Source organism: Passer montanus, unplaced genomic scaffold (assembly GCF_014805655.1).
Source record: "Passer montanus isolate IOZ18808 unplaced genomic scaffold, ASM1480565v1 scaffold10, whole genome shotgun sequence".
Lineage (NCBI taxonomy): Eukaryota > Metazoa > Chordata > Aves > Passeriformes > Passeridae > Passer > Passer montanus.
In genome coordinates this window covers 28,105,102-28,131,962 of record NW_024356505.1, presented here as the reverse complement: position 1 = coordinate 28,131,962, position 26,861 = coordinate 28,105,102, and the positions used below count along the sequence as shown (strand labels likewise).

Here is a 26,861-nt window from a genome sequence, read left to right as displayed (position 1 = left end):
GAGAGAGACACACACTAGCTCAGAGAGAAGGAATCCAAGGAAGCAGTGTTCAGAAGTAAATTGAAGTGACTGTTACAAAGGATTTGTTAAAAACCAATCAAGCTGCTGGCCCAGTCAGAGGCTGTTGCTGCCTGGCTCAGAGGGTGCCACTCGAGTCCTCCATAGCTAACGCTGCAGCGCATGGACATTGGAGCAGGAAGCTTTCCTCTCTGCTGATGTTCAGCTTATGCCCCGCAGCATGTGCTTTGACTCTAGTAGCATTTACACGTAGATTGGACCACTAATAACAAATAGACTTGTGTGTTGTAGTTGTTAATACAAAGCCTCTGTTTCTAATCAGTGCATGGTATTATAGTGCATGCTATGTGTGTTGTCCTCCCAGCTCTTTTATTTACAGTGTACAGCCTCAGGTTTGTTTGCATCTCCACCCTGTCTTGATTTAAGAAAAAACAATAATCTCCAAATGTTTCTAGTTGCTGATAGCCCAACTCCTCCCCCGCCGCCGCCTCCCGATGAGATGCCGATGTTTGATGACTCTCCTCCTCCTCCACCCCCACCACCTGTGGATTATGAGGATGAGGAGGCTGCTGTTGTGCAGTACAGCGATCCCTATGCAGATGGAGATCCTGCTTGGGCACCTAAAAACTACATAGAGAAAGGTAAGAGAAGCATTGCAGCTGTGTTAGCGCAGTATCAGGGGATTAATGGTGTCTGAAGGGAATGAAGGACTTAGCATGGGTCTGATGAAGACAGTCATTGTCCCTCCTAAGTCAGAACTGAAGCCGTGTTTCCTTAGTTTGTGCCTACACCTAATTTGGTAAGACATAGTCCTTCTTTGGACAAATTATAAAATACCTTCAGGCATTCTATAATGGGTGAAAAAGCAAGTTTCTTCACAGGAAGCATCTGTGTAAATCAGATGGCTTTTATCTTTGATGAGCTGGACTGTCTGTACCTACCTCAGGATTGCTGGGCAGTCATCTACAGACTGCTGCAAAATGGACAGAAATTCCAAGCTGGATTTATCTCATCAAACTAGATTACTAGAGTGGATTATTATACTTTGAACTACAAAATGTGTTGAGGTCTCCTTGGAGATTTATCAGTGACTCCAGATCAGCAGACTGTGAGCTGTGCTTAGGTATGAAGTCACGTAGTAAACATCTCTTCCCATAAATAATGGACAAGCAGATTTCCTGCCAGTGGAGTTGTCTGTGTTGTAGCACTGACCATTTTGTCAGCAGCAGTGCTGCCAGTTTTCTCGTAAGCTGGCTGGTGCTGCAGTGAGTACAAAATGGGGCCAGGTACATGTGATATTTGTGGCAGAGCTCCTGTGTTCCCTCTTCACTTCACTGGACTGTGTGCAGGACATACCCATGGGATGAAAATAACTGATGGAGCACAGCATTGCTAGGCATTAAGACATCAGATAGCTGAGAATATATGTAGGTGTAAAATAGTGGATTCTTGGACTTCATAAAGCTGATCAATTGCATAAATCCATATTAACTTTTGAAGGGTAAGGCTGTGATGTCTGAAGTCTGTATATTCACAGTGGTAGTTTTTAACTCCACTATTGGTGGTGGCAACATTCTTTCCTTGGGGAAATCTCTGCTCTGTTCATGGCACACAGTAAGTTGGAGGTTGGGAAGGTAGTACCAAGCAGGTACTGAAAATAGCAGATGTTGCTTCAATACTCTTCTTCAGCAACTTTCCTGCTTGCACTCAGTACATCTCCTTGAAAAGTAGTGCCAGAGCTCATGACATGAAAGCTCTGTAGGAATGCCCATTCATTTCTGTGCAGTGGCTTTAGCAGCAATGTGTGCAAGGCCAACTGATGTGCCAACAGGGGCCTCAGTGGAATGATTTTTGTACAATTTGTTTTAATGAAGAGATTCATATAAAGAGATCCACATGCTATTGAGGTAATCTGGTCAGAAATGGGTACCACACAAGTCAGGTGTTCCCTAACTCAGCTTTTAAGGGTCCATGAGCTCCACTTCACTGTGTCACAGTTGGATGTACTTCTCTGTCAGCAGTTCAACTGAGTGTTCAATGTAGTCAACACCCACTTCTGAGTGCTAGCTAATGTTGCAAGGAAAATGAAATTCCATTTTCTGGGCTTAAGTGTTCAACAGGAAAAGCATGTGAATTCATTATTGAAAACCCCACGACAGCGAACTAATCTTTTAATATTTTCTGAAGTACAATTGCTTTTTAATACTGTTGCTATTAATAAAATGCTAAATGTGTCCCTGTTTATTCCACAGTTGTTGCTATATATGACTATACAAAGGACAAAGATGATGAGCTGTCGTTTATGGAGGGTGCAATCATTTATGTGATAAAGAAGAACGATGACGGCTGGTATGAAGGAGTTTGCAATCGAGTAACTGGCTTGTTTCCTGGGAATTATGTTGAATCAATCATGCACTATGCCGATTAAAATCCTTTGCTTTTCAAAGTTTGGTCTTGTATTCAAGTCATACCATGATTATTTACAAGGGGTAACTAAAAGCTAACAGAATTGTCTTAATATACTTTCAAAAAATTGTGCCCATTTCTTCAGGCCATACTGTTTTAATGGTATGATTGAATGTCCATCTCTGAGTCTCTGAGGACAGTATGTCTTACCTGATGGCAATTTGTAAAACAAGCAACTGTCTATAACTGGTTATACTTATTTACTTATGCATTGTTAATTTTATGACCAGCCTAATTATTATGGGGAAGTAGGGTATAATATTTAATGAACCATGATCAGATTGTGCCATTACATTTTTCAGTACAGCATGGTAACTAACACTACGTTAGACTAACATATTAAAACCTGAATGAGAAGTTTAATGTTAGTGCTGGTCATATTACTTTTTGTTTAGACTCTTTGCTCATTCTTGAATTATATTTGTTTAAAGCATGCATACAAACTTATGTATTGAAATATACTTTTTTAAAAATCCAAGATGCTTCCAATTGTTGTAATCTTTACCTGGAGTATTCTCACTAAAGTCTATTACAATGAGTTGTTTGGGTCTAAGGTGTCCATGTGATTCAAAAAATGGGTGGTCTTCTGTATGTGTAATTTGTACCCAAGTTTTTTTAATGAGTAAATTTACATTATGACTTTTTCCATTCATAAATATATAAGTGAACCAAAGGTCTTGTCCATTACTTTGTTGGTTGGCTTGGCAAAGAAGTTTGGAATGCTAACGTAGCAAAATCATGGCTGTGTTATCCCAGGCAATGTACTAAAAAGCTAATGTGTGTAACATGACTTTATCACTGACAGAGGGAAAATAAATTAGATCTGAAACCTGAATTACACACTTATACATACTCTTAAAAGTTCTTTTCTGCCAACACTTAGTTTCTGTGAGGGTTCTTGATTGAATCTAATTACCTGGATGCAGTAAGCTGGACACCATCTGTAGCTGACAGTTCTGTGTGGCTCTGGGAGATGCCCCATGGAGCAGAGGGAGCAGGAGCAGGCTGTCCTCTAGATAGCACCCAGGGGGACACAGTGACAGGAACTTGGCCTTTATTTAGGGATCACAGGCAGAGATAGCCAGGGAGGGTGTGCTTCCCTGTGCTACAGATTCTGTGGCTGAAATAACCTGAGAAGGAATGTGGTAGTACTGGGTAATTACTGTGAGAGGAATGTGTCTGGGACTTCAAAGGCAGCTTCTAGGGTGCTACAGAATATATTCTATAAATGAGTGATGAAAGTGATGGAGTTGCAGGTTTGACTGGCTGGTGAATGATTCATTTTTAGAGTTAGAAATACTGAGCCTTTCATTTTCTGAACAAAAACATTCATTTGATACCAGTCTCAAATTCTGCATCATGTTAATTGCTAGCAGGTAGCCACCAATAGCATGAATTGAGCTCACGGATGAATAACCAATTAAAATCCACATGTAGTCTTTTACAGTAAACCAGTATCTATCTCTTATCTATATACAATTCCAGGTGCTTCTGTTAAGTAGCCAGGGAAACATCCAAACCCTCTCCCTTCAGAGGAGTTTACCAGCTCCTTTACATGCATGCTCTCTTTATTAGTGTAAACAAGTGAAATTTGGAACAGCTTCCATTTTCATACACTGATTTATATTTATTCTCATTGTGGCCTTTGTGCATCAACATGTAAACATCTTCCCCATCCCCCACAATCAATAGCCCCCACTAAAACAATTGTACAGCACAGTTTGATTTGCTCTGACTTGCATGGCTTCCTGCAGTAAAACACTTTAAACTTTTGTTTTAAAAAAAAAGAAAGTAAAACTTTCAAAAAAAAAAGAGGTTTTTTTTTTAAAAAAATAATTTTTGGTAGCTTGTGTTGGAAGCAAATAACTTTTGAAATAAATGTAGGCACAGTCTGGTAAAGTAGCTGCCAGAAGGAGTGGAAGGAGGTCCCTCACTTGTCGCGCGTGAGCACCATCTCTGTCAGGTGCACCAGGGCCTCTCTCTCGGGGGACGGCCGCAGCTTGCGGATCTCGCGCGTGGCCGCGTGGCAGTAGCGCTGGGCGAGGTAGGTGGTCTGCTGCACACCATCACTCTGAGGGGAGACAGGGAGGAAACGGGCAACTCATCAGCCTCCTGCTGCCTCTGCCAGTTCTAAGTCACAGTTCTAAGGTCAGTAAGTACCCTAATACATTACATTCTGATGGGGAAAGGAAGAGGATTCATTCTGTAATCCACCTACCTGCCCCACAAACTGTCCAAGTACTAAAACTGATCCATGCTAAAACAGCAACTCATCCACTACAAAACAGCATTGGTATTAACAACAAAGTAGAAACTAATGCTTTATACCTTCCCCTCCTGCTCTAAATAGAAATGTACAAAACCCCCATGCTATTCTGAAAAATAGGTAATAATTTTGCACAGACCACTGCTTGGTCTTTTTAGACCAGAGTAATTTAGAACTGGTGTAGGGTGTGCACTGCTATTACAAGACTGACTTGGAAATTACATGCCATTTATACCAGCTGTTGAATACAGCTATACCTCAGCTGAAAGAACGGAGGTCATGCATGAGCTTTTTACTTATTATGTGGCTTTTATGCTATTGGAGGGAAAAAAGAAAAAAAGTTCTTCAGTACCTAGCATTTCTGCTAAAACACTGTGCCAGTAGGAGAGCTGAGGAATTTTGACCTGGCATTGTACGCTGCATGCTACTCAGAATCTATTTGCCAATGCAGCCTTGCTATTTTACTTGAGAGGCAATGCATTTCAGACTGAGCAGCAGGGAGAGCAGAACTATTTTATATCAGTCTTACCTGCAACACATATTTCCATGCACGTTCAACATCTCCTGGCTTACTGAATCTCCTCATTATCATAGCATTCATTTCTGGAAACTAAGCACAAAGGGAGAAGGGTTTGTACTTGCTTTTGAGTTGTTTTCCACGTAGCTGCCTGCCATGCTAAGGTAAGAACACCACCAAAGTGCAGCCCTCTTCACTGTTGTTGCTACAGGTGTAGCTTGAGGTTTGTACGTGCAGTGTGCACAGGACTGGAGTATAGCAGAGCCCAAGCATTTAAAACTTAAACCTGGCTCTGGCTGTGCTGGCTGTAGCCAGTTGGTAGCAGAAACACCTGCCATTTTATCATGTTAAGCAGATGTTCCAGTGTGGTAACTTCTGATGTGGTTACTACCTGGTGTATAATCTGCATCAGATACTCTATCACAGATAATGGTTACTGTTGGCACTCCTAGAAGAAGCACCTCTGTCCCCCCACAGGTACAAAAGAATGCAGGATGTTGGTTGTTGCAATATTGTACGGTTCAACTTGTAAAATCCCCTCATGGTAACACTGGCTGTTACATTCTCTTACATTTTCCATTGTACTGCTATTTTATATACACAGATTTATTTTTTTTTTAGTGAGAGAAAAATGACAACTATATGGTATTTTGTTTTCAGTTATGTAGCATTTACAGTTAGCACTGCATGCTCAATTCCCTACAAATCAAGCAGGTAACTCAAGTCAGTTGTTTTTAGAAAAATCACATCACTTAGGTAAATATGCAGCCATCTTCAGACAGCCTAGAAACAGAAAAACCTAGAGCTTAACAAAAAAAGCTACAACTCAGGGCAGCTACTCCACGGAAGAATTCTTTTTAAGGGACAGAGCTGTTTGTTTATCTTGCCTGAAAGGATTAGAGTCAAACAAAGATGATTTTATTGCCATATATTTGTAAACAGTGATCTGCTTTCCTTGCACACCTTTGGTCCTGCAACTGCAGCTTTACAGCCTTGTTCAGGTACTAACACATAGCACCCATCAGTGCTGTGACAGTCTCCTATTACTCATACACAGTCTTGGAGATGCATTCAGAAGTTCAGTGATGACTCATACTTTATCTAAAAGAAGAAAGTCATGGCTTTTTCTAGATCCTAGGCAATGACAATTTAATTGCAGTGTTCATGCAATCAGTTTTCACATTATTCATATTTACAGTTATATAGAATGCATATGGGATCACTTTTTTATTTAAGCACTAAAGGACATGAGAACCCCAAACTTGTAAGGCAGAGCTGTTATTAGCAATTCTGCATATTTAGTGGGCAGCACGTCAGCATTTAACAGGAATGCTTATAATAAAAATAAACCTTCATTCTTCAGCTGTACTTGTTTAAGAGGAGCTTTAGAATTAGCATACACTAGTGTATTTTCTTTAAAAATAAATGGGGTGGTGATTTTTTTTTACTAAGAGAGCTAAGTTTAAATACTGAATAAACAGGTACTATATCAAGGTAAACATTTTTACTCCTTAATATTCTAATGCACAAAGGTGTATTTCAGAGGGAGGGGAGAGGACAGGAAGAAAAGGCATCTGCCACTGAAGATCCAGAGCACATGAAAAAGTAACGAATGTTTGTCAGGAAGACAACTCGAGGAGTACCAACTTCATGAAAGGATAGCAGCAATATTATGAAAAGACAGCCTATAATTAATAATTACACTTTGCACTGTCTTCAGGTCCTGGCTCGTGAGGTTTTTTCTCAGACACAAATGTATGAAATATCTTTTAGTAGCATCACAAGTGTCTGTTGAAGCTCTGCATTTTTTTAGCACTCATGCTTTGTTTTTATCAGTTAAGTCTGTAGTGCTGTTGTTCCAGATTCTTGAAAACAGCAGGACATTTGCAACAAAGAAGCCTTTTGGTTAATGCAGAAAATTTTATAAGATGGTCAAGTTATCTTTCAATGCAAAAATGTACACTTCCCATCTATCAAAGATATAAATGAGGAAAAGCATTTAAAAGTGGCATACAAAGAGCAAGATTTTAAAATAGGACTGACAGGTTTTGTTTTCTTTTATTTCTATATTATGAACTAATCTTGTAAAGCTAATTAAAAGAGAGATGAAGTTCAAAGTCAGAGACAGACAACCCAAACAAATTAATAACGAAGTTTTAATTTAAAAATTGGAATATTCAACACCCACAAGACAATCAATGTCACCCATTCTCTGCCAAAACTGGGTATTTGCGACATGCCTTGTTTCCTTCTGCACATGGCTTTAGCACACACAAAAACAGTTTTACAACTCCATTCTCCCTCTCTACCTGAGTGCCTCACTGTTCTTTGGACAGCTCCAATTGCCTATGACACAATTCTGAAATAATGATTCAAGAACATCTTTGTGAATCCCTCAGATGAGTATGGGGAGACGCTGAGGACACAGAGAAGGTTGTTCTCAATGTGCATTCACCTGCTTTGTCAGCTGGCTGATACTCTGTGCTCCCGTCTTTCCTGAGTTACAGATCCTTGGAAATGCCCAAAGGATAAGGAAGCAAACAGATATGTATGCTCCACCTTCCCCCACAACAGTCTCTTTTAAAGGGGGAAGTAAATGTCAAAGTTGTTGGGTCTTTTTAAATGATTTAGAACTTTTCCCATGTCAAGCTCTAAGCAATTCCACTGAGGGATCATAGATGAGAGCTCTGCTGGAACTAATTGTTCCAGCTTTTATATCACACTGTGAAGCCTGGTAGGAAAGACTGCTTTTTAAGCCCCAAATCTGCTTGCCTCTGATGAACAAGACACTGGAGCAAGGAATTAAACCTGATTCTTTCCTGTTTATGGATTAGCACTAATTTTAATGTTTTTTTCATGCTGCTCACAATTCTGTTTTTGTTTTGCTCCTCCAAGTAATTTTTAAGGCACTGAAAATCTTGACCAATTTTAAGCTTGTTTTATTTATGACATTCCCTTTTCTCTTACCCAACCTTCAGACAGGAAACCTACTCATATTTGTAAATGGATAATACTTGAAGACAACGAGATGAAAAGATCAAATCCAATAAATAAAGGTACCCACCTAAACAGCAGCCAAGAAGCCTTGTGGTTAATGCAGAAAACTATAAGATGGTCAAGTTACCTTTCAATGCAAAAATGTACATTTCCCAAGGCAGGGATTTCAGTTCTTGGCATCAGATGGATACAAAGCCCAGAAAAGGCAAAAAAGCCTACATACACAGTCAAGCCTGGGAAGACGATGTCTCAGGAGAAAACAAGCAAGAAACTACTCAGGAATAACCTACACCAAATGTGCTAAAACTCTCTGAATACCTACAAGAGCCTAACAGTAAGCAGAGCTGTGCAGGAAGGTGTTTCTTGTAACTTGTGTTTGCACAGAATCCATCTGATACTGAACCCACTGATTTGTCACATGTGCCCAGGCCACTCTCACCACTGACACTGGAGATTTGATGTGTTTCAGCTGCTCCTGTGAGGAGCAGTTTACACTTTTTATTTTGAGCAGACAGACTTACCTGTCTACAGGCAAACAAGACGGGGCCTGTGGCCAATCCAAGCTTGAGATCTGCTGCTGTTGGTTTCCCCAGATGGTCAGCACACGATGTAAAATCCAGCACATCATCTATCAGCTGGAAAAAATAAACATACAGATTGTTTAAAATTTCGTTTTAAAATATTAGCGCGAAATACAGAATAATCCTTGTTAAAGACAAGATTTGTAGGAAGGATTAAGACAGCCCACTTTGATTTCTAAAGCACTTTTGAGAAGTTTAGATTTTAGATTCCATTTAGTTCAATAGAAACACTACCTGAAAAGCTATGCCAACGTTTTTTCCATACTGGTATGCAATCTCATGAACTTTGGGATCAGGGCAGCCTAGAATTGAAACCTGAAAAGACAAAAACCCCAAGTAAATAAAAAGCTTTAGTTAGCATCCACTTTTAGCCCCTGATCACAGGTGTGATACACCCAGCACAGCCTGGAGGGATCTGGGAAAGGCAAAAAAAGCTGATTTGGGCACATTCTGGCTTATCTCAGTTCATGGAGACACACAACTAGCCAAGCTTACCAGAAAACAAGGCTGAACAGCAGTGCAGTATTAAAACTACATTCACATCTGCAAAGAGATTAGCTTCATTAAATATTTATCAGGCTTAGAAATTACAATGCAAGGATAAAGAGAGAAGAAATGTGGATGCACTTCACATGCAGTGTATTAGTTGTATAGAGTCCAGTGATGGGGAAATTAAGCTAATTACATACATAAATCAGCCAGGGGATAATTGGAGGTCAGACAACAGATAAATGGACATTACATGTCTCATAGAAGATCACAAAGCTGGATGTGCTGAACGCAGTACAGCAGGGGCAGTTGACATAAGGATGATTATTTTTAAGGTGATGTTAACTGTATCTGACTTGCTCAGGAAGATGACTTGATTAGCCTGCAGGCAAAGCTACTGAGGGATAATTAGTGGCAAAGAAAAGATAGCAAATGAAGAAAGCACACCAAGCTCACAAAGATATCACTAAACTGAGATAAACAAAACATTTTACATGAATGTGCAATCAACTACTTGAGAGACAGAAATTTTGCTGAATAAACTCCACAAAACTAAAATACAGGATATTCACTAAGGTTTGAAAATTAATATCTTGCCTCAAAGTAAGGGCATTTATGCTTTTTACATTTAGGTACTGATTATACATTTTGCAAAATGAGGTTGGTTAAATACTCAGATTTATTTCAACCTTCAATAAACCAATTGGAACAGGGGACAAAAATCCACCCTGGTTTATTGCAGGCATTCCAGATCTGCTGTGACCAATGCAAGGAGTGAAGGTACATTTTACTTAAGACTAAAAATATATGCCAGGAAAACACAATATAAAAACAAGTGTGTGTGTGTGTGTGTATGTATGTTTGTATATGTATTCCTCTTTAAGACTGAGCAAGGTAGGATCATAAAAAGCCCCTCCAACCCCAAAACCAACCCCAAACTAAAAGCAAGTCCAGCAGTAGCTTAGAAGGTGAATGTGAAGATGGAAATAAGAAACAACATTATATCCTAATAAATGTGATGCAACTTGCACAAAATGAGAGATGATTTCATGCAACAGTGCACTTCATATCTGAGCCTCAGAACACTTCCCAGTCATAACCTGCATCTGTGGATAATAACTAAACCCCAGAGGAATCTGGATGACTGAGAAATTAACAGCATCATACATTCTCCACTTTTATTTAAAAGAGGAGGACAGTATAGCAGGAAAATAATGCTACTTATCTCTAATAACCATACAAAATCCTGAAGGCTATTAAACGGAGTGAACTGCAAATCTTAGATATTTAAAGAATGTTGCTAGGGTCTATCAAAGGAGAACATTTTGCCTTTTTATCCTGCTTTTGATGTTTGTCTCTTAAATAGCAGTATTTGCCTGAAGACCTGACATCTACTGCTGTACCATGCAAACTTTTGGTTGCTTCTGTAATATGAATCACATAATACCAGCATGGCAGGGGGACTGCATCTACCCTGTTCCAATGAAATCCTTACCTACCTCCACATTTCATTCCATGTGGAGAATTAAAATTAAAATTCAGTGACAAAAACCTGGTTAATGGCAAAGGGTCAGAGTGGGCAGAGGGTGGGAGGAAGTGCTGTGTAAAGAGAAGAACTTCCTCATTTAACCTGAAAGGTCAATTCTTGTTCATAGACAAAAAAAAAAAAATTAAAAATTCAGGAGATTTGTTTTGCCAGTCATCTTCAAGTGAGCAACCCTCTGACCATGACCACATTAATAAACCTGCAGTTGGGTTGTGTCTATCAGGGAGTTCCTTCAGGATACAATTTCTCAAACTGCTCTGGTAGATTGTTGCCCCCAGCTGGACACTGGCCGGGCTGCAGCCAGGCAGCCTGTCACTCCCACACGGAATTTAACTGGAGCTGTACTGGGATAATGTTCTGGGATAATACCCACATTTGCAAATACAAATCAGGATAACCAAGTCAATACAGTGATGTGCGTTTAAATGATAAAACTCCCCCTTTGAAAACAGCCTAGAGCTCCCCAAGTAGGTATGACTGGTTCATGACAAATTTAATCTTGCAAGAATTCAGGCCTGTCCTCCACTAAATCATGCTGAAAAATCCTTCCTAATACCTTATTTGTTCCTAAGTGGAACAAGTTCATTAGGAAAGTTCTTTGAATTCAGAAAAGCAGGACAATCTCCTTGGTGTTATTTCAAACACACTTTAAAAAAAAAAAAAAGTTGTTTCTGTTATGTTATATGACAGACTATAAACCAATTTTGCCTCTTTACTGAATTTCACATCCATAAAATACATCATCAGCTCTGGGTAGATACATCCTGCTCTGATATTTAATATGTGACAATATGGCAGCTGGAGTTGAAAGCATTTGCACATCTCTGCCAGTGCTCTATAGGTCAGAGAGGAAAACCTGATGCTGGGCCAGAATTTGCTTTAATAAACACTGTAAGAGATGTTTGTTCTTCTAATCCTAGATTTGTGGAGTCCATGGAAAGGAAAAGGCTCTAAAATCTTTCCCTTTTCCAGCCATTCTCCTCCATGCCCATCTCCAGAAGCAGTCAGGTTCCTGCCTTCTCATTCCTGGCTCATCCACCACTGTTTTTCTAGACAGGAGCAATGTTCCTCTTTCCAGGAGAATCACAGAATAGTTTAGCTTGGAAGGAAACTCTGAAAGTCATCTGCTCAAAGGAGAGTTTACTTCACAGTTAGATCAGGTTTCTGTGTCCAGATTTCTGATTTCTGAGAATCTCCAAGGATGTAAAATCTCACTCTGTCTCAGCTACTTGTTGCAATGTTTGACCAACCTCATGGGGAAATTTTTCCTCAAACCTAACTGAATTTTTCCACAGCACAACTGGTCCTTTCACTGCACATTTCTCCATCCTCTCTATGCCCTCCAATTACAAGCTGCAGACAGCAGGATTCCCCCTTTGTCTTCCCTACTCCAGACTCCAATCAGCTCTTGGCACATTGCTCCAGCCTCTGCCCTCGTGGTGGCCCTTCACTGCACTCCCTGCAGAGTGCCCACGTGTGTCCTGTGTGTGCTCTCACAGCCACTGCCCTGGCTGCCCTCTCCCCATGCTCGTCCTCCACTGCTGCTGGGAGTGCCACCGACTTCTCCAGGCTCCTCAAACCCTCCTGGGAACTACTCTTGAGGAAGGGGTGATGGAGGCCTCCCTGCAAGAGGGAGATGTCTTGACTCAAGACAAGGCAGACAACTATCTTGTCCTGAGTCTGCATTTTCATGCATTTGACCTTTTCTCAAGTAATTAATATTTTAACAGGTTAACCAAGTACTTGTTTATGCAGAGTTGTACTCTTCAGTAGCAAAGATTATCTGCCTGAATATATGTGATATACCTTTTTCACAGCAAAAGAAATACCCCCAAAGGACTTACTGTATTTTAAAAAATAAGTAAGGAGATCATAATATCTGATACTACTGTGCTATTACCCTACATCTGCCATTGGACATTATTGCAGCCTGCAGGCTTAGCTGGGCTGGGGGGATTCAGTTCTGCTGGTGGGAGTCAGAGGTTTTCTTTTCCTAGGCACCACTTCCAGTGCTGCTAGGGTTTTCTGATGGAGCCCTGTGCACACACTAAACTAGGAACTGGTTACGCAGGAGCTCACAGGAAGATCCAGAGCTTTAGGATACTGGTTTCTTCAGTCCCTTCCACAGCCCTGCCTTACACAAGGAGGCACAAGCTTCCTCCTAATATGGAAATCAAGAATCTCTAGTGCACCCTTACACTCAAAGCAAGCAGGATTTAATCCCTCATCTGAAAGTATACCATGCAAAATATAAATAGCTTTATGAGGCTCAGGAATTCACATTATGGCAGGATTTAAAAAAGACAGAAAACCTGCTCAGGTTATTTTGCTATCTCCAGCTGGCCGGATGACTAAACAGAAATTCCACTCCAGCTTTATTGTTTCTGAATTCTTGAACTAAAGTCACCTCATGTTTCTCTGAAAAATGCCTTGCAGTAACTAAGGCTTCAATGACCCTGGGCCATCTGCCACTGCTTCCTTTTAAAATGCACTTTAATTGAAACTTTGGTAACATTCCCCCATGCAGAACTATTGTAGAAATAAACTGGAGACTGGGATGGCTCTTAACATCTTGAACAGACTGTTCTCTCCCCAAGTCCTAACTTAAAGAATTTTGATTTAAATGCAGTAATGCTTTGGTGGTACAGAATGTATCAATTACAGAGTATATCTTGTTTAGACCTTTTTGCAGGAATACTCTCCTCTTCCATTTCTAAAGCGTGGCACCATGGAATGCTAAGGTGCCACCTGAACTTTTTTGACATCTTTCCAATTAATACTTGAATTTATTCACTCACAGCAACTAATCAGGTTTTTCCTATCATTAACAGGAACAGAACTGCTTCTAAAACCCATCTCCTCTTAGTTTTGTCCCTGAAAACAAGATATGAATACTCTTGATTCCCTAACTGAATTTCCTTTCAAGACAGAACTGATGATCCTGCTTATCATTTTTGCTACAGAAAACAGAACTCCCTTCTGATTCCATTTCTTCAGTAGCCAAAGCCATCTAAATGAAAATATCTCAAAACCCACATGCAACAAAAAAACCCCAAATCCCAAGAAACCACCAAACCTCTTTTAACTGCTATCAACAGAGCTCTCCTAATCCATACAGAAAGAAACTGAGGGAAACATACATATTCAACTCATTGATGCTATGTGCAGCAATAAGGATTTGCCGTGAAGAGAAACCTTCTCTCTTGGTTTTCCTTTCTAACACAAATTTTACAGCATATAAAATTCCAGCAGTTCAGCAATGGAACAGCTCAGACCAGCCACTAGAAGAAAAGCAGCCAAACACCCCCTTGACCAGCATCACAGCCTCAGTCTTGAGGGAAGTGCTTAAATCCTTAACTCTTGCAAGTCGTGAAAAGGAAAAAGCTTAAATTAGCACATCTGTAGGGAGAATCCACCCAGTGGGAATGTGATTTCTTCCATCATCTGCAAAGATTCTTTTAGGCAGACTGTCAAAATGAATATTAAACCTGTGTATGTTTTTTCTGTGGGAGCAGAATAATGTGATGCTCTTTACTAGTCTAGGTGCCTACTGATACAAAACAAGACTTGCAAAAGAAAATTATCAGGATCATATTGTTGTTAATATGAGCAATCCAGAAGACTTCACTTCTTTCCTCCAGCTAGAATAAAAGGTATTTTCCCTCTCCCGAAATCCATGTGTCTCATTCTACGTGATCATTTGGATATAAGCAATTTTCAACTGCTGTCTGTTGCACAAATGCACCAGTCCCCTGAGAACAAAGGAAGATGATTAACACTAGCACAGATTTTTAGTCTAATTCTCTTAAAATTCCCACTTGCTATAGAATCCATTAGCTATACTGCCTTTCACAAAAAAGAATAAACAAAACTCTTTTGGGGCGAGATTATTACCCACCTCTATTTTCTGCACTTAAACTGAACATCTACTTTTGTGTAAGAATATAATCTTGAATTGGATCTTTTTGTAATGAAGTAAGAGAACTGAGTGACAGGGTTGGATAAAGTAATTGGTAATTAAACCCCAGGACAAATCAAGTACATGCTTCTGGTTTTCTACAATGTGATGTAGAGATACCAGGAAAATGTTTTCACCCAGAAGGGTGGCTGGGCACTGGAAAAGGCTCCCCAGGGAAGTGGTCACAGCACCAAACCTGACAGAATTCAATTAGTGTTTGGACAATGCTCTCAGCACAGGGAGTGACTCTTGGGGTGTCCCATGCAGGGACAGGAGTTGGACTTGATAATCCTGATGGGCCCCTTCCAATGCAGCCCACTCTCTGATTCTATGAATTAATTATTTCCTCCCACTGTTACCACTTACGGTCTCCCTCAGCACCAATGAGTTGGGCCAGATTGTCAAAGAAGTCTTAAAATCAAATTATAGGCTCAAAAATGATAAACTGAGTTTAAAACCACTGTCTCAAAGTTCCAGAATTTCATAAATTGAATATTGTCACTGTTATGATTATTTGAACCTCATTTTGATTCAATTGAGAATGACAATAAATCTGTGTAAAAATAAAAAACGCAAAGAAAAAGTGAAAACCAATATTGGAGGCTACACAGCTGAACTGTGATAAAATTCACAATCTCAAACCCATTCACATTCTGGCAGAATACCCTTCCAAGGTTTTGCTTTGGAGGGTCTCCAGAGCAAACAGCAACGCTAGTTTAGCTGTGAAGCTTACAGTATGGTATGTTAACTTCAGAAGAGACAGACGTACATACTGCTTTACAACTGTTTGCTATCAGACTCGCCGTCTTCTTAAAAGTCTTCTCGAGGTAGTGAGCAAATCTCTCATTCTCGTTTTCCTTGGAACCCAGCTGGAGGAATTCACCTAAAAAGTTGCACAGATGGGAGGTTTTATTTGTGGGTTTACTGCTTAGGCAAGCAAATTGGAAGATAAAAATAGGAAAAAGCCTTACCACGCACCAGATCTTCAATCACCTGAGTTAGAACTGAGATGATAGTGGTATTTCCAATTCGTGCTAAAGCTACAGAAGCAGCTGAGAGGATGAAGTCGCCAGCTAGAACAGCCTAACAACAACAACAACAAGAAAGGGATCCCTTAAGTCTTCTTCTGTGTTACTAGAGATGGTACAATTTCCTTTAATTGTCAGATCTACTCACATTACAAAACTTTCCTACAAAAAGTACAATATCTCGTTTTAAGAGCAAAAAAATACATAGCCAAATATTGAAATCTGAGTAATTTTTGAATCCCAATCATATAGTATCATTTCTGTATAAGCAATGTCCCCCCTGTATGCAGTACGTGTTTGCTTATGAAGTTTTTTTGAACATTAGCTCTCTATTTGACCGTTCTCTTGAGGCTGTTACACCATGTGAACTCTGAATTGCCCCAAGTTCCTTCCTTGTATTTTCTGGTGAAGGCCTTTCTTGTAATGCTCTGTGAAGAAAACACCAATTTAAAAGAAAAATAGTTTCCCACTGACTGAAAACATTTTTGTGTCACCACTGAATCAGCATTCAGGATGAGGTAAAAATTTAAAGTATTTCAACAGTACTGCAGAGAATGGCACAGGGAATGAAAAATCAGTAATAACCACAGAATGGGCCAGGTTGGAAGGGGCCACAGTGGTCATCTGGTCCAACCTCCCTGCTCAAGCAGGGTCATCCCAGAGCAAATGGCACAGGATTGCATCCAGATGATTCTTGAATCTCTCCAGTGAGGGAGACTCCAAAGCCTCTCTGGGAAATCTGTTCACATTCAGGGGGAACTTCCTGTGCATCAGTTTTTGCCCACTGCCTCTTGTCCCATTTCTTGAGAAGAGTCTGGATCTTCCTGACACTGCTTTCAGACACTTACGACAAGGGCCCCTCTCAGCTGTCTCTTCTGGAGGCTGAACAGGTCCAACACCAACACACTTCAATCATTTATTATCTAATGCTTCCAACAGTTCAGAAAAGGAAAACACATTTGTCTCACCCACAAACTGTGCACACCTCTTTATGTTTTCTGACATTTTCCAAGACCTAGCCACAGTAATGTTACAAACCCCTAGGTATTTGTGCTCTGCTGAAATTCAAAGGCAAGTCTTGCACGTATTAGCAAACTCACTTTCCTTTCTCCCCAGATTTGATTAAGTGTCCTTTTTCCTCTGCGAGAATTTGCATCATCAATGACATCATCATGAACTAGACTGGCTGTATGGATCATCTCAGCAATTATGGCCACAGAGCGCTGGCTTGCTTGCACCTCCCTAAAATAAAAAAAACAAGAACTGTCAAATAATTAAATCAATTATATATGCTGCAATACACTACAAAATCTCTATTAAAAACCAAACAAAAAAATGTTCCTGTGAAAACAGCTGTCACAGCTTTTTCCTGGTATGACCCCCTTCTTTCAAACCTGGAATTAGGAAGACAAGAGAAAGTAAGATCACATTAGTACAGTAAGTGCAGAGGGATGAGTCCATCCTCATTAGGCCTATTTCTATATTGCTGCATTAACAGTACTGCAAAACTCCTGTGTTATTGACTTTAATCCCTCTAAATCCAGAATGCAATAAATAGCACAGCATCAAGGATGCTTGGCTCCAAGACTGAAGTCTGGAAAACAGCAGAGAAAAGAATGCCAGGTAGCTCTGTAGATGAGATTTAAGTTTTCCTGATCTCTGTTGCTCTACCTATAAATGTGGCATCACAAACTCTCTACAGCTGGATAACTCTACAAAGCAGCAAGCTGGAGAGAGATCAGAAGGAACAGAAACCTGCATTCTACATTTGAAAGACATCACTCATAGATCTTATCCTTTATGTTATCTGATTACCTTAAAACCCCAGAGGTTCTTCAGAAGCCTGAGGAATTAACTAGAACTCTACTGCAACCACTTTAGGAGTGTAAACACCAACTACCTAACACTTATTGGAACTCAGCCTTTGGAAAGATCTAACACTGATGATTCAACTCTCAGTAGTTCACACTACTTTTTTTTTTTAAACTAGGTGAAAAAAAGGTAAGGGAAGAACACAGAAGCAATTATCTAGAGAACAAAACTGGCAAAAAACACATAAAAGAGCCAACCTAGCTCACACAAAGGACCCTTGGTATCCAGCTTCCACTGTCATCTCCTGCTATTTTTCTGTTTTCAACATGGGTTACATGCAGGATCCCAGAAATGGCTATCCCAGTCAGCCTTGCCTCATAGGTGTAACAAGTCCACATGGACATTTAAAATACCCCACACACAAAACAATAACACAAGAAGCCCCAAAACAATGCAAGAAAGAAACTACTTCTCATATATAAATACTGTACTTCTGATATACAGACAATAGAGAAAATCATACTGTTTTACAGAAGAACAGAAAAAGAACTGAAACAGAAGATAATTTCAGCTCAGCTAAGGGAATTTAAAGCTTTCTTGAACTGCCTATGTCCTTTAAAATGTAGTGATTAATCACAAAATGAAAGAACATATTGCAGTCTGCTGACATAACCCTGCATTATGACACCTACCTCTACACAGAATTCTGCACTGCTGTCAGTGGGAGTTCTACATCCTGAATAATAGCAGGATGAATGGGTAGCTCATAGGCTGTGAAAATATGGCTTTTACACAACAGAAAATTAGAGCTGGAAACCTTCATGGTTGTTTGGAGGCAAGTCTTTATGTGGACTAGTGATTTAATCAAATGATAGTTCAGTGTAAATAGTTTTCCAAAATAAACTACTCTTACTAAGTAGGAGAAAACTTACCTTCAAAAAACTGTAAAGGTCTCCAGCCTCTTTCATGCACTGTTCTCCTTTTGGGGATTCCCTTTTTCATTAATTATGTCAGCAGACTGGATTTCCTGCTGGGAAGCAGCAGCAAATGGCAACACTCACTGACACACTGAAATATTTCAGTAGTATGAAGACAGCACAAAACCAGTTATTTCAAAAGCAGGTTCTGAAAAGTTCTGCATTATACTCTATCTTATCTCTGACAATGACTAAAAATGGCATAGGAATGTTCATGGTTTCCAGAATGTTGTATCAAATGTGACAATTTAATCTGAAGGAGTTTTAAAACTACTATTTCCACAAAGTCTCAAGCAAGGTTCTTCCCACTGCTGGCAAAAAAAAAAAAGTTCTGCAATAGTTTCCTACATGTATCTTGTGAGACTAATTCTAGATCTGAGCATGCCTATTTTAGAGGAAGACACACAAACCCCAGGATCCTTCTCATCCCCTGCCATTTTTCACTCAGCTTCTCCTGCAAAACAAAAGCAAAAAGTGGCAGTAACTCAACAGGTAACAGCAAATCCAGTAAGTGGAAAGATGCCATTTTTAGGTCATTCTCAAAGTAAATATACCCTGAGATTATGTATATTTACAGGTATTTTATACAACTAATCATGTTCTGTTTTTCAGTAGGACCTCCTGCTTGATTCAATGATAAGGTTTTATAGATCTACTGTACCCTGAGATGTTTTCCATTACAGAATTTGTTTCATGAACACTGAACAAGCCAAGGCTGACCATACAGGTTAAGAAACCCCAAATGTCTCCCTCCAAATATCCCTGTCCAAAACCAAAACAAACACAAAACAAACAACCAAAACCACCCAACAACGGTGAGGGGTGAACTCAAAACCACACAAACCAGTATTTACACTCTCCAACAAAAAGCCTGGAGGCAATGTGCTTGCACTAAGTAAATACTGCCGGTTTAAGGACAGGAAATGAGCATAAGAACTTGCAAAACTGTTGTGCTGTGGTCACAGTCCTTCAAGCATCTTTCTCCTGCTAAGGCCCTGTGGCTGAAAGATGCAACCATCTCAGAAACAGAGTCTGTGACACAGAAGGGCCCTGCAAACCAGGGGAAGCACAGAGACTGCAAGTGCTAACACCAGAGGAAACTGCAGAGCAGCTGACACCAGGGCTTTGGACAATGGCAGTTTGGAGGAGTGAAACAAAAGGGAACTAAGGTTGTTGGCAGGTTCTATCTTTAGGAAATGTTCCATCAAGTTCAGCCATGTCATTTTATTTGTTTCTCACACTATTCTGATTAATTTATTTCGCTTCCCCACTCCCCTCCCCATAATTTTGTGCTCACTCTTTCACCTATTATCATTGTATTTCTCTAGCCCTCTCTTATCTGCATCTCTCTTTTTGGCTGTAGGAAAATAAATAAAAACTCTCATTTGCAAACACCTTTAGAGAATAGAGAAACACTAGGCACTGTCAGGCTAAGTGATAATTCTGTGAAGTTCTTCACACAGGCATGTGAAGAAATCTAGCAGTGGATGTGTGAAATTGAGGGTTTGCATGATCCCAGCTTAAACTATTTACAATTCTTACTCTCACACAAAGCAAAGTTGCTATCAATAAGCAAAACGCCACTGCTCAAGGGACTTAAAGACTCAGGGTAGGACTTGGGACACTTAAAACTTCAAGAGAAGTGAAACAACACACTCCAGTCACTTTTCTTTTTGGTAGTAATTCAGGTAATTATTGATACAAACTGTCATTTTCCTTATTATGCCATTTCCTTATTATTATCACAATAAAGTGACTTCACTCTAGAAAAACAGTTAATCTGCTGAAGGTATAGTAAATACTTCACCTCATTCAAACCTAAACATAAATGATCAATGTCGCCTAACCTGCAAGCAAAGCCACCTGGCCATTCCATTCTCCTGAGAAATCTCAGCTGTTCTGGAGAAGAGAAAGAGGTCTCTTAGGACTGCCTTGTAAGACCAGGACCTGTAGCCTTCCTTAAATTGTTATTTTAACAGCCAAATAAGGAAAATTATTACCTTGTATACAAAAATTGCAGAAAAGAAGAAAAGAAAACGAAGAAGCAGGCAAAAGCATGCTGGGTCCAGCAGGTTATATTACAGTTGAGAATGGCAGCAAGATGAAGCAGAAACTGAACATCAGCAATACAAACCCCAGAGGCAAAAGAAAAAAAAAAACAAAACAAAACAAATGCTAGGGATGAGGTACAGGATATTGGCTCACCCTACAAACCTACAGATACTGTGGTCAGTCTCTTCAATTACATCTGTGGGAACCAAAACCTCAACAAAGGAAAATAAGCCTGGGAGAAGAATCAGTATTAACTGAGGGAAAGAATGATAAAATGCTTCAAGGGAAATGACAAATTGAAAATGAAAAACACCTTAAAAAACACTGGGAGAAGCAGAATGTAAGGCAAGTATTTTTCCCCCCAGGTTTGTAGAAGAGTAGCAGAGTTAAAAATATGCAGTTTTACTTCTCTACACACACAATTTTCCTTACAAACATAAAAAAGTTGGAAGAACAATTTGCCACCTGGAGACAATGCTGCTTTAAGAAAGAATAATAATGAATCAATCATAGTATCAATGTGAACTGAAGTATATGTCTACCCAGAGCAGGTGTAAGACAGCCTGCTTCAGCCAGCTTAAAAGCAAAAGAGAAGAAAATGCCCATAAAACTTTATCAGCTCACAGGAACTGGGTATCCACAGTACAAATGTAAATTCCTTTTGCATGGCCTTGCCAACCCTCAAAGCATTGGTCACCAGGCATGAACCAACAAGCAGTACAGTGAAGACTTGTATCAACATATGGGATATTTAATTACAATCACAGGCTTGGAAAGGTTGTCGGAGGCACAAAAGAGGAAGGTAAATACCCAGAGATTTCATTCCATTCTTTTGCTGAAACATTTCTGTCTTGCCACTCAGAATTTCATTCTAAAAGCAACATGACAAAGTTGGTGACTCAGCCTGGTTTGTACTAGGAACGTTCAGATTGTCGAGGAGGCTTTTTAAACACTGAACATATTCTGGAGGTGCTGACTAGAACCACAACAGATGTACAAACACAGTCAAATGACACAGGCATCTAGAAATCAGAGGACTTGTGCTGGGGGCTGGCTACTGCAAAGCAAACACTTGTCCCAGGCATATGTGGCACTTTCTTACTGGCACAGGGCAGGTCTCAAAACTGGTCCTGACAGTTTTGAGACAGCATAACATGTGGACAAGAATATGTCCATGAGCATATACATATGTCAAAAGACAGCAAATATGCTTTCAGCATACAGGCAAATTCAGCCTTGCTGCTGCTACCTCTCTTTGATTCACTGTTCCAACTCCCACACTGTATGACATCCCTTTCAGCCTTTTCAGTACTGCACACATGATTTTGTTCATAAGCTTTTCATGCTACACACTAAAATGAGATAAAACTATTTTTACCATTATTCTGATTCCAAACATGCTCCAAAAACTCACTGTCCCTGTTATTAAAAGTCTCCTCCTAAATTTCCATTCTCTTAGAAACATAATGCTTTGTCTTAAGTAGCTCTTTCACCCCATTCCTGATAAATTTGTAGGCCACAAGTATTCAATCTTCATGATTATCTTTGCAATTCACCCCTGAAGTCAGCTGGACTTAAATTATTTTGAGCACAGGGATCAGACACGCTGATGATTTCAGGAAGCGCGATACACACTCCCGTAGCTGAACTGGATGGCTGATGCATGCTAGGATATCTGGGAGGTTTTTCACAACAAAGGTGGTTGCAAACCACACTGGGATTATGCCCTAATGGGACACCTAAGACCCTCCAAGCTCAAGCAGAAAGTTTTGGTTTACTGTGCTTCCTTACATTTCACTGTAGATGGATGATCATCAAGAGTGACTCTGCCACCAAAAAGTGCCATCCTCATGCTCCTGTTTTTCATGTCAAGATCACCCATGAAAATATTAAGGCAGTCAGTGGCAAAAGGTAGCCCTGAGGATTTTCACAACCAATATTGTTCCTTTTGCTACCTCAGAGTCAATGACAGGAAGCAGTCCTGAACTGACAACAGAATCTGGCTGAAGCAAAGTTCATTAATCCTGGATTTCCTAAAACAAGGGGAACTGGCACACAGAGGAAAGAACACTGCCAGCTCAGTTTTGCTTTCTCCTTCAAAAGTGTATTCACATAAAAGGGGGTCCAGGGTGGAGGGTGCTATCCATGCAACAAAATATATGCCATGCTCTGAGGTAGTAATCAAATCCAACAGGCACTAAACTTGTCCTACAGAGAGAAAATGGTGCAAGAGCTCAGAAAAATCCCTTAAGACTAACAAATTAGTCTAGAAATATTTCTGGAAAGGGACCAAAGATTATCTACTTGAAATTCTATAAAAGGCAAGACTGGAAGTGTAGCTGGAAGGCACAGAACACTGCAGCCAACATCTTTCCTCAAAATGCAAACATAGCAGTTGACAGGAACGTGTGGAGTGAAGCATTTGCAACGAGCCAGACTCAGGAGTGACAGAGAATACAGGCCAAGCATGATCTTCTGCTCAGTTAAAACTGCTTTCAAGTAACTTGGAGATCATAAGGATTACACCAAACTAATTAGCTTAGAATCTTACATAAAGTGTAGAAACTTGCTCCTAGAGGGTGGGGGAAAAAACTCTTACTGTTTTCAAAATCTCACAGCTTTGAATATAATCATACCACTTCTTTAACAGTATTTCTGCATAATTACTAAAAAAATATCTATGAAGGTCTCTTCTCACAGCCAACTTCTTACCTGTGACCAGAGTTTAATAGGAACAAGAGTGGTTACAAATGAAAAACACTTAATGAAGTTTATATAGTTTCAAATATTATTAAAGGTTCTAATAAAGCATTTATGCAAGAAGGTAGAATTGACTAAAAGCCTTACAAATACTGTAATGCAGCAACATTATTTATCCACCCTGCTTACAAGTGCAGTATAGTTCACCATTTAAAACATGGAAATATGTAATAAAGCCAGCAGCTCCTTTTGCACTTATAACTGGAAAAATACAGCTTCAAAATGGAATTTACATTCAGGTTTTACAGAGAAGCATTTTATTTTTATAAAGTATTTTTCAGAAACACGAGAATGATAACTTTCAAGCATGATGTGTGTATCTGAATGTGACCAACTCACTTGGAATTATTATGGTGAATGTTGCAAGCCCGAGCCATTAGCACCACAATCATTGGTCGAAAGGCCTTTCCTTTCCCATCAAAGTAATAATCACACATTTCCTTAAGTTCTGCTGCAGAGACCAGCAATTCCTACAAAAAGGACAAGAGCATTTCAGCACAGAAGTCACTAAGTCAGTCTCTTTACTGTAAGTAAAACAGTATGCATGTATAAGGTTATTGCTTGCATTTCTTCCACCCAGTGTAAGCTCAAGTTATTTTTAAAATTACTATGAGTAATGTGAAATGTAAATGATGCATTCCAGTACAGCAAATCAGAAAAAGTTGCATTCTTGTTCTATAAAATATGAGAAATGCTCCATTTGCCTTCAGTTTAAGTTTCAGACAGCAGTTCATAAACATAAATCACACTATGTCAATAAATATCCATAAATAAATATATTTCAATAAATATCCAAACTGATGGCTGCTATTAAAAACAATCATCATGACATCCCAGCACAGTCACTAAAATCCCCTACCTTTTTAATATCTTCATAGAGATTCTTCAAGTCTTTTCTACCAAGTTGGAAAGGGTCTTGGTATTTTTCATCACTAATTGTCTTACTGCAGCTGCACCAGTGGGATGCACTTGTGTGATGAAACCTGGTGACAGTGTTTTTCGAGAGAGGAGTCTTGTTAGAAGTCAAGCTCCCCTGATTCCCCATACAGAAACATCTGAAAGGATTTCTTTCTCTCCCCTCTCCCCTCCACCCCATTTAACCAAATGGCTAAAATGAAGGCATCAAAACACTCTTTTTCAGGCAGACAGTAAGGTGCAAGGACAGACAAGCTCTGTGTTGATGATCATATACCTTTGGGACCTGGCAAAGTGCATTTGGCAAACACAGACTCACTCTGCCCGTCACAGATCCCAGATCTTCTGAGACACAGAACACTACACTGCTCTCGATCTATTCCTTTTGAATGCACCATGGATAGTGTAGCCTACATTGGAGATAGAGCTTTCACTTCTGGAAAGCCAACAACAACTGTTTCTGTTACTTTCTTCCCTCTCAGGTAAACTCCTGAAAAAAATATTCCTGACTTAGGTTTGGTATTTTTTCCTTTGTATATGCAGCTACATAATAAATTAAATCAATACTTCCAGGTAGTGTGATGATGCTAGGAAAATTCATCAGAAAAGGGTGAAAGCTCCACCTGGATGCATTAAGATGCATTTTGCTTAGGAGATTTGTTTGTTTGTTCCCTGGATTTGAAGTTTCTGCTTCTTCTTCTAATGTTTCCTTTTACAAAGTGAACCATTTGTATTTTCTTGCAACATTCTTGCTTTGCCTGTTACTTTCCAGGACAGGCGACTGAGATTCAGACTCAGAACTACAACAGCAACCTACACTGGAGTAAATAACTTTATTTTCAAAGTTTACAGCTCAGAGGTGCAACTACCCAGTTCACCCAGTAACTATGTCCTTACCCACTACACAACAATGTGAATCTCCAACTTACCGCCAAAATATGCTACATATTTTTGGAAACGAGAAAGTGGAACTTCTTTGGGTAATGTGACACATCTGCACAAAATAAAACCAGGGATAGTTTATTGGAACTTTAAACTGACAGAAGACATTTGACTACAAAAAAAAAGTATCCATCACCATTCTCTGTTTCTCCATTTTAGCCAAGCAGCAAAGGGAGTCTCATAAGCCCTTCCACACCACGTGAGACATGAGCACACACTTCATCAGGCACACGGAAATGACTCTTCTGCTCCGGAGCCTTGGACTTTCTCCCCTTGCAGGCCCAGCCCAGGAGGCTTATCACTTAAATTACCAAAGCTGCTCCAATAAAACCTTGCTACCTTGCTTTTGCACTTGAGCAAGGTGCAATTTTCAAACGGTCCTTGCCTGGCAGATAAACCTGGACTGCACCAGTCAAGGCACAGAGAAAAGGACGAGCTGTTTCAGTACACTAACAAAAAATCATGTCTTCTTTTCCCCTGAAGCAATTTCAATTCTGCCTGCTGTTTATAATTTACACCTGCCCATCTTCCCTGCTAGATGTCCAGAACTTAACTTCCAAATCTAGCAATCTCTCCAAGGATTGCTCCCTGCAGACAGAGCCCAGGAGCGTGGGGGAAGGAAGGCACAGTCCCAGGTACAGGATTCCAGCAGACACAGGCTGAGGAAGGAAGCACAGCTTTTGCTGTGCTCCTGGGAGTGCTGCCAGGAAGTACCGAGCCCTGCCCAATGCTGGGCTGAGCCAACCTAAAATCACTGCAATCCACGTGTTCACCAGACTGCCTCTGGAAAAACTCACACGGAGCCGCTCAAGGAGACCTGCTCCTCCTGCCTCGGCGTCTCCTCAAACGTGGGTTAAAGTAAAGTCTCTCTCTCCTTGGGTAGTGGGAGACAAACAAAAGCACTGTCATGGCCCAAGGGCACTCTTCCATCCTCCGTGCTTACAAAAGGCCATGCAAGGAGACAAAGGAAGGCGAGGAGCCCAAACTTGTCACAGATCTGCAACCCACTGCTGTCTGACTTCAGCGTCCGGCCCTACGGCTGAGACATTCCTAAGTCGCTCTCCCGGACCTCTCACCGCGTTCTGCTGCTAAAAATAGCTGATCTCTTCCTTCAGCGTGGGCACACACAGACTGCCTCCTTCACACTGCCGCTTGACCCCGCAGCAGCGGCGCTGCGGGATGCTGGACACGTTCGCCAGAGCACATTCCCTGTCCCGGGTCAGCACAGCCAGGGCACCCCAGCGAGGCTCAGAGCAGCAGCCCGGCCTTGTGAACAAGCTCCAAACCAAGGCAGTGAGTGAACTGCCCCCATTACCGCTCACAGCGCTAACACACACAAACGCCTTCCAAATCTCACACTAATGAGAACCACTTCCCCTGCACCCACCTAGGAGAGGCTCACACACCGGCCAGCGTGCTCACACACTGATCGGTGCTGAAAACCGCCAGTCCGGAATTTAACCTTGCACCGAGCGCGCTCCTGCCCCCAGCAAGAACCCCCCCGGCAGGGAGCCGCCCCGGGCCGTGGCGCTTCCCG

The 26,861-nt window shown here is 40.5% G+C and overlaps 2 protein-coding genes across 11 annotated transcripts in view; one reads left to right on the top strand and one right to left on the bottom strand.

Moving 5' to 3' along the window:
- ABI1 (abl interactor 1) overlaps positions 1–3,157 on the top strand; it is a 78,354-nt gene extending 75,197 nt beyond the window's left edge. For all 10 annotated transcript variants that reach the window (XM_039710181.1, XM_039710154.1, XM_039710134.1 and 7 more), the window contains 2 exons: positions 474–659; positions 2,271–3,157. In XM_039710181.1, the coding sequence (XP_039566115.1) occupies positions 474–659; positions 2,271–2,446 (362 nt within the window). In that variant the 3' untranslated portion in view covers positions 2,447–3,157. The remainder of the gene's footprint in view (positions 1–473; positions 660–2,270) is intronic.
- Positions 3,158–4,085: 928 nt separating this feature from the next.
- On the bottom strand, positions 4,086–26,826 carry PDSS1 (decaprenyl diphosphate synthase subunit 1). Its single transcript, XM_039710191.1, has 10 exons — positions 25,312–26,826; positions 24,327–24,450; positions 23,807–23,937; positions 16,967–17,108; positions 15,810–15,921; positions 15,612–15,721; positions 9,080–9,160; positions 8,786–8,899; positions 5,280–5,360; positions 4,086–4,555 (listed from the first exon to the last, which is right to left on the bottom strand). Exons 1-10 carry the CDS (start codon positions 25,374–25,376, stop codon positions 4,415–4,417), a joined length of 1,101 nt encoding a protein of 366 aa, XP_039566125.1. The 5' UTR covers positions 25,377–26,826; the 3' UTR covers positions 4,086–4,414.
- Positions 26,827–26,861: the final 35 nt, after the last annotated feature.